A 12,287-nucleotide genomic window follows, 5' to 3' on the forward strand; every position below is an offset into this window, starting at 1 on the left:
TGGGCCCCAGCTACTCTGCAGGTGGCAGACATTGGCCTGTACTCCAGGGACTTTGACTGATGAACTGAATCTGGACATCTCTTGGACATCAGAGATATGACTGGTAAAGAAAAGTGGCTAGTACACAAACTAGAGGGAATGGCCACTCGTATACAAAACACAAATCAAGTCTGCTTAGCACAGCCTGGACTTGAACCAGAAGAGACCAGAGAAGGACTCACGAAGAAAATTGTGCTTTACGATTTAAAAAATCCAAAATGAAACAAGAGTCCACACACAACTGTAGGTTTTTACACTTTAATCCATGGTGATTTGACAAAAGACACGAGTAATAAAGTTAGTAATGGTTACGTCATGCTGCTCATATACTGTGCACTGTCCTTCGGGTACTCAATACAGCAGTTTACAAAGGCCAAACCTACAAACCATGTGATGAAAACATAAATAAAACCAAAATGAGGGTACAAAAGAAAAAATCGACTTTTTATTAGAACACCCCAGCCTGGCCACTGATGCCATGTGGCGCTAACATGAGAGTGTCCGCTGGCCCTGATAGGACAGTGTGGTCTGGTCGTGCTCATGGGGTCACAAGTGCCTTCTATTGCTTTACAAACTAAAGCCATTCTGATTCAATTCATCTCCTAATTGGTTTGGTCAGTTTGAAGACAAACTCGAATCAACCGTCCGGATGTCTTAAAAGTCTGAGTGCAGCATAAGCATAAGACACAGAGTGAAAGTAAAGGGTTCAGAGGTTCAAATCTGTGCTGATGGACGTTTAACAGAGGTGCTGTCATTCCATATCCATCTAAGATTTCTCCAAAGCAGTGTGGTGTGGGAATCTTCTCTAATGCTAATGTTAAGTCTTAGTAAACACAATCCAAATGACCTCCTGGTTTTCTTTTTTGTTTGTAGTCATAAAACACGTTATATGCTATGGAGCCCTTGAGCTGAAGATGGTGAGATTTCACAGGACAGTATTTGGAAGAGGCACAGTCCAAAGATGACACACTGGGGGTACGTCTGCTTGGAGGCTCTGACTGAGCTTTGAAAATGAAACCTTCTCAGATAGAAAAGAAGGATGTCCTTGAACCTGGGCAGTGGGTCTCATTCCAAGGTAAGTCCTTCAAAGATCATCTCTACAGGCACAAGCAAGTGGGGTCAGTGAAGAGTCTGTTTGTGGAGTTTAAGATGTCTGCCTTAGTTAAAATATTAAAATGGGGGACATCCATTAGCACAGGGTTTGTGCCCACAGTAGCCCAATCACTAGCTGGCTGCTTTGTGCCTCTTCTGCTCCTATTTAGCTGCTGCTATATGTAGAGGTATCTGGCAGTGCCACAGACGGTCCTGAAATGAATGTCAGGACAGGCTTATCTCTAAACACAGCCCTGTGCTCCTAATGTTTATATATTAACAGCCAAGTAGTGGTACATACTGTATATTGTTATAAAGGGTTACTGGGGGAAGCAAGGCCATGAGATTTACAAAAGGGACAAGGACACACAGACACAGAGAGAAGAACCAACATGTATTGACTGGACATCATCTCTGTAAAGCCAACATGAGCAGGTGGGAGTCATTACACCCACTCTGTGTCCAGATAACCAAGAAGGTGTTGAGGTGTCCCAATGGATTAAGAAAACTATGGCCAGTTGGGAGGGAGTTCTCAGGCACAAGGGCAGCTTGCCCAGAAGCTGACATGGGTGTCTGCTGTTCCCCAGTCTTTATAGGCCTTCCCCTGATTTCAGAATTAGGTTGTCCTCAAATGTGCCACTGACTACATTTATGGATTTGAATGCCCCATTTACACTGCACTCCAATTAGGACATTATAGTTGACCATCACGATTGACCAAACATATTAATCACTCTCTCTATGCATATTTATATTAATAACATTTGTTAATTTTTTTGTGGAAACAACCATCCCGGGGCCAGGTTCTTTTACATATATGAACAGCTAATCAGTGAGAGCACTTAAACAAAGAGGTCAATTTTGAAAAAGGGCAAATCTAATGAAGGTGGCACCTAACAATCCGAGTGCTCGTCACATTCTTTAAATGTGGGCTGTGGGTTCAATGCTGACAGACAACACATTTTAGACACATACTGGTCACCGCTGTCTGGGGGCTGTAAACTCCTAACTGGTGGATGCTGGTTGACTTGTTACTTACATTGTTTCCAATGGGAATTAAGTGCAGAGAAATATTTGATGGTGTGGGGTGGGGGTGTTGTCACAATTCTAAAAACATTAAGGCAGTGTAGTAACAGAAACAAGTAAAGAACACAATGGAAAACAAAAAAGTCCAAAAGGAACCAGTGGCATGCCTGCCGCTCACCATGCACATAGAGTACAGCTCAACCGTGCAGTCCCTCTGCTTCCAAAGGCTGCGGATTTTTGTTAGAAAATGTATTGCTATATTCTGCAAATAGCAACTTGTTTGCCCGGTTCAAGTCCTTTTAGAACAAAGCGCCATGCAGGGTTAAACACACAGTAGCAGAGTTACGTACCTCCTAGAAAAAAATCAAACATACATTTCAATATAGTTGGCAAAATGAGAAAGACTCTCCTCGTTCCCACAGTTTCATTGCTGTGATTTTTTTTTAATGTGTCCTCCACCCCTCAGGATGGCTCAATCTGTAACTGCCTGGAATGTGACTTGTATTCACAGTTTGTTTTAATACAGAATTATAGCAAACCCCTTCAGTAGGCCAAGGAGAGAACATTGCTCTTTGAACAGTCTTGTTCCAGACTGTTACCCCAAACTTCCCCCACCCCACCCAACCAAGTAGTGCCCCCCGTTCACTCATACTTTATCTGATTACAGCAGTCAGAGCCAATGCCTCTTGGTTTGCCCTCGTCTACATACATACATACATACATACGTACACACACATACACCCCTTAACACATGTATCCCATCATCCTCTCTCGGTTGAGACAGTGAAGCTTGAGAGTCCACAAGGACAAGCAGCCGCATCTTGCTGTTTTAAATGCCATCTCTCCTGGGATGAAGCACAGAAGCAGAGGTTGAGCCAGACCGACAGGTAGGCCTGCTCGTCTTGTTTGCATCCAATTCCTCACCCTGCAATCATTATTCACATTGTCAAGTTTTATTTTTATAAACAGGAATGGGGCCAGAGACAGCCCGTGCCCAGGGTTTGGCAAAACAGGAGTTGGTGGAAAGCTGTAAATGGGCAAAATGTCACATACAGTGCTTGCATTTGTTCTCTTCCTGTATTAGATATTATGAGACATCCACCCATCTGATTCATGCGCTCCTTCTCCTGAGCTGAGTTTGCATGACTTGGGGAGGTGGGGGGCGTTTAGTTTGTATTCAAGAAAGTCCTTCCCGAAAGTGGATGTCTTGGCCTACTTCAGTAGAGGGGTTTATCTCACAGAAAAGAATGTGAGCAGCTAGAAATTAAAAGTCACAGATCCGTGGTTTTCATTCATTTTTGTTATACGGCTTAGTTAAAAAAAAAACAAACAAAAAAAAAACAGCTCTGGTTTGTGTTGGGTCCTTTTCAGGGATTCGTTACTGGAACCAAGTCGTTTTCTTTCCAGTTACCTGGGGCTTGTAGGTCAATGAGATGGCAAGGCAGAGAAAAAAAATGCGAAGGCAGTAATAAGACGCCAGCACCAGTGTCACTGTGAACCCTTCAAGTATGGCGATATAAGCTGTACAACTGCACACCGGGGATCTGGTGGATGGCGCTCCTCCAAACGGTAGGATCACTCAGGATGAAGTAGAGTGAGATTCTGCAAAAAAAATTTTAAAAGGGAACAAAAAAAAAAAGAAAAAAAAAAAAAGAAAATCACCCCAAAATGTATTTCCAATATAAAAAGCAATAAAAGTATACAAAAATAGAAAATAATTACAGCAGTAGACACGTGGGTGATGCCAGGTATTATTTGGCTGAACAGTGTAATATTTTGGGATTGTTTAAGGCGTCCCCAACGAGGTGCAGTTCCTGGTTGTCCACTTTTACGTCCTTAATGCAGCCAATAAATCCTGTGCTGTAGGCTTTGGGAAGCTTGCGAGCGATAGACAGTCGTTCAAGACCACCTGTTGGGTGTGGGTGGGGAAGGGGGTGTTGGAAGAAAGACAGGAAAAGACAGAGCCGTGATTAGAAATGGCCTTGAGGGAACAAAGCCTAGAACAGCCACAGCGTGTTTGTTACCTACGGATTAGCACAAGGAGGGCTGGTGCATTGCTTGGTGTGGCTGCTGTCCGAGCCGAGTTTGCTGCCCATGTGGTTTTTATCTGCGTTCTCTGGTTTCCTCCCACAACCCAACATTACACTTTCAGAATGCAGATCATGGGAGAAATCTGAATACATTGTGCTGAAACAGGTGTGGCTGTCCTTACCATATGTCTTTCAAGCTGTCCTCCTATCCTTATCAAACGTCATTCATGCTCGGTGGAGTCCTCTGTGCTCACTTAAACCCTTCTATTGTAAAGTGCTCACAAAGCAGGGAAGGCCTGCTGCTAGCCAGCAGTGACCCAACAGCACTTTTCATAGCCTTTATTTGCAGGGTGTGAATAAAACTGCTTGAGATAATTACAAATGTTAAAGGTGCAGGGCTGCTGAGGACACATCAACATGTCTTCCGCTGGTCAGACACTAAGCTTAACACCTACTGGGTCACTATTTTCCAAATATTCACTGAGGCTGATCAAATGGATGTTAACTCAGACCAAGAAAAAATGGTGTTAGGACTGTCAAAACAGACCTTTCTAGTAGTCACTATGCCCCAAAATACAAAACAAAAAGGATGAATAGGATAGCATGGTGGCACAATGGTCGTGCTGCTGCTTCACAACAAGAAGATCAGGGCTGAAGTCCTGGGTACTGCCTGGTCCCCATGTCCACTTGAGTGTCCCCCAAGTGCTCTGGTTTTCACAGTCCAAAGACACACAAGTTAGGTGAATTGACAATTAAAGTAACCATAGTGTAAGTGTGTGTTCATCCTGCCATGTGCTGGTGACATGTTCAGGGCTGCATGGTGTTAGTCTAGATAAGGAGGGTGAGAAAATGAATGGCTGGAGAGATGAATAAAGAAAAAAATAGAATATTGAATAAAACAACAACAACAAAGCAGAAAATGTGTCACACCTCTTGTCATGCCACAACCCCCCTGTTTGTCGAATAGACACCAGGGACAATTCAATCATCCATCCATCCATTATCCAACCCACTATATGCTAACTACAGGGTCACGGGGGTCTGCTGGAGCCAATCCCAGCCAACACAGGGCACAAGGCAGGAAACAAACCCCGGGCAGGGCGCCAGCCCACCGCAGGACCAATTCAATCATGATTACAACATTAAACAGAAACACACTGGAAAAACCTCCATTTCTGAGCCCAGTTATCTAAACTGTACTTTTCTTGAATTACTAAATTATGACTTGTTTTATGTTGCATTGTAATTTCTAGTATTTTTTCATTCATCCTACAGGATCCTCAACTTGTCTTTTTGTTTAAGCTTTTGCTCACCCGGCGTACAGACACATTCTACATTGGTCTTCATGTCTTCTCAGTAGTATAAATCATCAAATTAAGCCCACAGTATGTGACATCCTGTACAGGTCATGTCATTTTTAAAAGTCCACTCGTTTGTTCTATGTTCATGATTCATTGTGAGGTCACTTTTGGGGGTCTAGAAGCACAATCTACCATTATTGGACATCTATTCTCTAGTTGTTTACTCATGTTTATCAAACGGATGTTTATCCCAACCAGCATACAGTACACCAATGTTTAGATGTCTGGTGTTTACTTAGCTTAACATACGAAGAACTGCTTGCATTTACGTTTGGGATGGTAAGCACTAAAAAGTCATTGTCATGGAATCTGGCCAGTTAAAAAATAAAATGAAATGACAACTTCAATAGAAATGGAGCACCTTCATTTTGTGGGATTAGTATAAGTCATATTGTACAATCAAGGGGTGCCTTTACAGATTGCATAAACAATTAAATGTCTTTATGGTTGGAATTCTTTTTATAAATGAATCTGTTTTTGCTATACAGCAATGGGATGCTCTAGGAAATCATGGTGGCTCAGTAGCTGACAATGCTACCTCAAAACACCCCAAGACACCTGCACTGTCACCGTCTGTATGGTGTCTGCACGTCCTCTCCTTGTCCGTGTGGTTTCTCACGATGTTACATGCGTTAGGTTAATTGGCATTTCAAAGTTAGCCCAGGATAACTGCATATTGGAGAGCACGCAAGTGTGCCCATGGGTGGACTGGTATCCCATTAACGTGGGGCCTGTCTTACTTAAAATGTTGCCAGGTCAGGTCAGGATTTCTTTCATTTACCGCACACTGTGGTTTTCATTGAATGATTTATATTATATATAATCTCTATCTACGTCTTTAAGTCAACTGCCAGTGAAGTCCTTTGCCCAGTATGATATATTTTGTTTTCTATGGAACTTTTAAAAAAAAGCGACCATTTGTCAATGCATGCACAAATAAAGGGATAAATATCATTTAGCGCACGAGCACAGCAAAGCCTGAGATGAACAAACACAACATGGGCATAAGGCCAGCCAAAACGAACATATCAGGCTTTTTAGTAGGAAAGACGACCAAGGGAGAAATTCTTCAATCTGCTTGGAAGATGAGGGCAAGTGCTGGAGCAGCTGCTGCTGTCTTTAGATCGTTTGCCTCTTCTGTTGAGCTTGGTCAATTGAGAGCTCTTCTCGAAAATACTGTTGTGATTAAGTTAATAGACATTAAATGAGCAGGAACAATAAGATGGCCGTGAGGAATATTTATACTGCTTTTAAAGGATAACAATTAGACAGCTGCTCAAGGACAGCCAATTTTTACTAAATGCTTTCTGGAAAGCAGCCATGAAGGAACGGGTTCGAAGGTCAATTTGCTTCTAGCTGCCAGTGTCCACTGAAAACGTGTGGACTGATACTGGTAGATCAATTCAGTTGTGTCAATGCACAAACAATAAAGCACTGCAAGTTGCCTCACGTGAACATAAAGGATTTCCTAAACACACGAGTGATGCATGCTGTTCTCTACTGGTCCTTAGCTCATCTAAACACTAGATAAAAAAAACACAAAATCACACACCAGTAAATAGTTCTGAAGCTTTTTTGTACTGTAAATTTTCAAATGATGAATATAAAAGAATTGTTTACTCTTCAGGGTCTTAATAAATTGAGGTAGAGTAGTACCAAATATCAGACTGATTTGACATAGAAGCCCATGTTTATATCAGTTAGTATGGAGAGAAGAGAGGAGACCACAGTAAAGGTGAACCTTTGAATAAAAGACGTGATACTGTACCCAGCCAAAGGGCTCCATCTGTGTCCAACTGGGTTGAAGCAAGAGGGGACGATCCAGTGACAGGGGCTTCATTTCCCACCTGCAGTGAGCCGTCCCTCAGTTCCCTGTGGGAGACATATCAATTTTATTTATAGTTCTCCAAATAACAATAACCACAAACTTACTGAAGCCAAAGGTCACGCCACATTAGGCTAAATAAATGGCTGTGTGGAGAAGGAAAGCATTACAGCTGTAATGGGCAAAACAGTCACAATGAAAAATGCTGATGAAGAATACAGAATTATACTGCACTTACAGCATTTATGCTTTTTACTCTGTCCCAGTTGTTCACAGTACAATTATGCATAGACAGTCTCTATACTTGGCATGCAAACAAACTGCAGATGACACCCACAGTAAATATCGTCTACATCAAACACAAATGGAGAAAAATGCAGAACTGACTTGGATTTAAATATTCAATTCAGTTTATTCTTATTCAGCACACTTTAACTTAATAGCCCGACTCTCTATATAATATCTAGCAGGGGGACACAGTGCTGCCTGGGGTGTGGGCACCAACTGAACATGGAAATGAAAGGTAACCTACAGTATAGTGTTACCCTTTGGTTAGGTTCAGCAATGTTGACTTGCACACTGGACAAACACACACACACACAAACTTCTATTTAGCTTTAAATGTCATATTACCAATATAAGAAAAGCAAGCTGAAAATATAATGTGGAAACATAAATGGAGAACAATGGTTCAGTATATTGTATGTATGTGTTGTGATGGATGGCCAGCCAAATATTCCGGCCCACACCTCCAGGCCGCCAGATGGAGCCCTCCCAGCAGCATGGAGGTTCCCTGAGTTCCAGCAGGGCCTTATGGACCTTGTAGTTTTTATAAACAGCCCTGCTGGATACCATGGGGACCACCAGGAGCCGCTGTAGGGGAGTGCTACGTGCCCTATAACCTGGAAGTAGAAACAACGTGCTCCCGGTTGAAGAAAAGGACCTTTTATCCGACCCGGAAGTGTTCACGGTCACATGGACAGAGAGAGAGAAACGCTTCTGGGTCATGGACTATATAAAGGACTGAGAGAGACCAGAACACTGAGCTGAGCTGGGAGGAAGGGTTGCTGTGTCTGGGAGAGGAGGATTGGGAGTAAGAGTTGTATTATTATTGAGTATTGTATGAGTAGTGTGGAGTGGAGGGTGCTTGGTGCACAATATTATTATAAAATAAATAAGTATTACACTTTGACCTGGTGTTTGGCGTGGTACCTGAGGGTTCAAGAGGTCGATAGTGGCCTCTAGTGCTACAGTGTGTACAGTAATCCCTCACCTATCGCGGGGGTTACGTTCCAGAGCCCCCCGCGATAGGTGAAAATCCGCGAAGTAGCGACCTATATTTATTTTGTTATTTAAACATATTTTAAGGCTTTATAAACCTTTCTCACTCTCTTGTTAACCTTTCCCACACTCTTATAAACACTTCCTATGCTCTTAAACACTTTCTACATTCTTAAACACCGCAGGACCAACACTGCACACTGCACGCAGCGATCAGACGTCAATGTGTCTGCACTCGCCTTGTGAAGGGGGGCAGCTGAACTCACGCTGAGCAGAAATGGACTTTGTGCTGCTTCTGCCAAAATGCCTGCTTGCCGCTCTGCGCCGTTTGGAAGGAGGAGGAGTGTGTGTGTGTGGTTTTGTGAGGGCTGAACGCACGTTCGCTCAAAGCCCCCCTCCCTGGAGGCGCAGTTCGCATTGTCAAGGGGGTGGGGAGCTGAATGAAAGCTAAGGAGAAGTGGACTTTGAGCTGGCTTTGTGCTGCTTGTCGCTCTGCCTGTCAATAATTTAAAATCCTGTACATCACCAATTTTCCTGTCTCACTGTCTTGTCTTGCGTGAAGTTAAAATGTTTTATAATAGTGAGATGATACTAATATCCTTAGCCCGACATCCACATATCATATGTGTTAACAAAGTGTGTTTTATAAGTTTACATGTGTTTAAAGCATGTGGGATGGGTATTTTAAGGCTTAAACTATAAAAATGTTTATTTATATGGTCTTTCTATATCGCGGATTTTCTCCTGTTGCTGATGGGTCTGGAACATAACTTCCACGATAGGCGGGCAATCACTTGTATTTAAAAACCCGCAAAGTCGTGAATCCGTGAAAAGTGAATCCGCGAAGTAGCGAGGGATTACTGTATATACAATATGGTGGCCACAGACAATTGCCCTTGTCACTAGTGGTAGCATAAGGTGGTATCTGCCTACCGCATGGCAAGATGGTCTCAAGATCATGGAGGAGATACCAGGAGACTATCTAGAGTGGTTTTAAATCCAAGGCAAATAATGAATATTTAATCTGAATATTAGACATCTGAAGATGAGTCCATCATACGTGACAATGCATACATGTAGCCCACCATGGACACCAATAAAAACAATAATTTTAATTAACAATTCCTGCATTCTTTCCAAATGGGTTATTGCCAAAATAAACACTGTGTTCAGCAACTGCATCTGCCATGTTACTGCCTTCCAGAATATTCCTTCAGAAATGAGACTCTGTCCCCGTGAAAGTTTTTACACTTTTTTTTTTTCTTTCTTTTTTTTTTTTTACAAAAACTCACCAACAGGACTACTGAGAAAAATATCTTAGCCAATTTCCTAGGAACCTCAAATAACCAGAGTCGTGATAAGCCTTCCTTGTGGCTGTTGTGATTTAATGGCACTGAAACAACAGGCACATCTGTACTTTACCTTCTTGTAGACACCTGATGCAACGATCGTCATCCCGTTTTTAGGCTGTCTGTACGTTTTACCCCGTACGCAGCACAAGTTAATCTGGCAAGTGGCACAGCTGCTGTGGCCTTGCAGTACCATAGTGAGACCTGCAGGTTCAAATCCCACAACAAACAAACACTCAACACTAAGTTGCATTGTTGGGGAAAGCAGATTTCAGGGGGCAGATCAGAAGATGTGTCAAAAGACCCAAAGTGTCAGTGCTGGGAACATTGTGGTAATTAAGGCTTAAATCTCCTTAATCTCAGCTTGTCAAGCAACATGAACAGTTGAAGAAAGAAGTACAATGCAGGTGGAGGCCCATCTGGAGGTCCTACTGTCAGACCAGTATGCTGAACAGTAACCAGAGAAGAATGTTTGAAGATAATAACCTACAATAGCCGCAACAAAGTACCTGGAGTTCCCCTGAAGAAGGCAAATTATACCCACTGTCCAAAAGTGTAAACAAAACTGGTAAGTGAGGACCCTGTGAAGGGTACCATGTAAAAAAGGCATTACTGAATACCAAGCAATGTTGTACTGGTGGGTGACATGGCAGTGTGGTTTTCAGCGAGCCTGTCTCACAACTCTTGCCCTTATGTCCATGTACAGTCTGCATGTTTTCACTGTGGGTAATCTCAGTGTACTCTTATTCCTTCCACCGTCAGAAAGATTTGCACATTAAGTTGATTAACAACTACCCGATTGTGTATGCGGACATATCCATGTGATGGATTGACTTTCCATCCTTGTCCCCAGTGCTTCTATGGAAGGCTGGGATAACTCCCTATTGAAAATAACAGGTTCAGAAAATAAATGGACAAGCTATTTGGCTAGACATTTTAATATTTTTCACTATCACTTCAGTATTGCCTTTGGGACTTTGGGCATCCCAGTGACAGCTCACCTGTTCCGGTGCTTTCCAGTACCCCATTTTCTGTTGCTATTTATGTCTTTCCAAAGTAAAGTTTCAAGGAGACTCAGTGATATCACATTGCCACATTTTACAGTTGCCGTGGCAACAGCAGCCCTTTTAAGGGGGTTCCTGGCTCTGATGTGCGTTTGAACACACACAGACATCCGTCTAAGCAGAAGCAGGTTTTTTGAAAGAAAACTAAAATAGCTAGATAAACAGATTAAGTCCAGGCAATATAAATAAGAATGACCTAACATAAGCTGTTCTCGTAACTTGCGTTGCAATCTGTCTGTGGGCAATAAATCACAACCATGACGATCAGGAAGTGATAAAGATGGAAATAACACTTATTTATAGGTTGCTGAATAAACAGTGGCTTAGCCTGCAAGGAACAAAATCTTGTGAAATGAAACTGCATTCATCAGGAATCCTTCCATTCTTTGTTTCGTAAACAGACATGGGGTACCATTCACTTGAAAGCCTGCAACTCGTGTACCGTTCAAGGGTTTGCATGACCTGGCATTATGATCCCTCCTCAAGCAAAAACCCTAAATGCACTTATGTGTTTAGGATTATCTGGAGTTCCCTGTCCAGTTTTGGTTCCTACCAATGGCCCCCTTTTGGCCCTAAACTGAATAAGCATCCATCCATCCATCCATTTTCCAACCCGCTGAATCCGAACACAGGGGTCTGCTGGAGCCAATCCCAGCCAACACAGGGCACAAGGCAGGAACCAATCCCGGGCAGGGTGCCAACCCACCGCAGGACACACACAAACACACATCCACACACCAAGCACACACTAGGGCCAATTTAAGAATCGCCAATCCACCTAACCAGCATGTCTTTGGACTGTGGGAGGAAACCCACGCAGACACGGGGAGAACATGCAAACTCCATGCAGGGAGGGCCCGGGAAGTGAACCCGGGTCCTCAGGTCTCCCAACTGCGAGGCAGCAGCGCTACCCACTGTGCCGCCCCCTGAATAAGCAGATGCAGTAAATATAATAAGTAAATATTATAAGCAAATAAATATATGGATAGATGAAGCAAACAGGGGTGTGTGAGTAGGTATGCTCTGTGATGAAATGAGCTGGATGCTACCTTGTACCCAGTGCTGCTATTATGGGTTGCAGCCTCGCAAAGCCCTGAAAATGAATGAATGAAGTAGCAGGAGATAGCACTGTGCTGCAGTCATTAATACTGATGTCCCTTAGCCATTAGGGAACTGGATTTGATTCTTGCTTAGGTTTCTATATTAGTGCAGTCTGCACT

The 12,287-nt window shown here is 42.9% G+C and overlaps 1 protein-coding gene across 9 annotated transcripts in view; it reads right to left on the reverse strand.

Moving 5' to 3' along the window:
* Positions 1 to 283: 283 nt before the first annotated feature.
* agrn (agrin) overlaps positions 284 to 12,287 on the reverse strand; it is a 553,557-nt gene continuing 541,553 nt past the window's right edge. For all 9 annotated transcript variants that reach the window (XM_028807851.2, XM_051931028.1, XM_051931030.1 and 6 more), the window contains 3 exons: positions 7,317 to 7,420; positions 3,880 to 4,066; positions 284 to 3,759 (listed from right to left, as the gene is read on the reverse strand). In XM_028807851.2, coding sequence (XP_028663684.2) covers positions 3,909 to 4,066; positions 7,317 to 7,420 — 262 coding nt within the window. In that variant the 3' untranslated portion in view covers positions 284 to 3,759; positions 3,880 to 3,908. The remainder of the gene's footprint in view (positions 3,760 to 3,879; positions 4,067 to 7,316; positions 7,421 to 12,287) is intronic.

The sequence above is a fragment of the Erpetoichthys calabaricus genome, chromosome 8 (assembly GCF_900747795.2).
Source record: "Erpetoichthys calabaricus chromosome 8, fErpCal1.3, whole genome shotgun sequence".
NCBI lineage: Eukaryota > Metazoa > Chordata > Cladistia > Polypteriformes > Polypteridae > Erpetoichthys > Erpetoichthys calabaricus.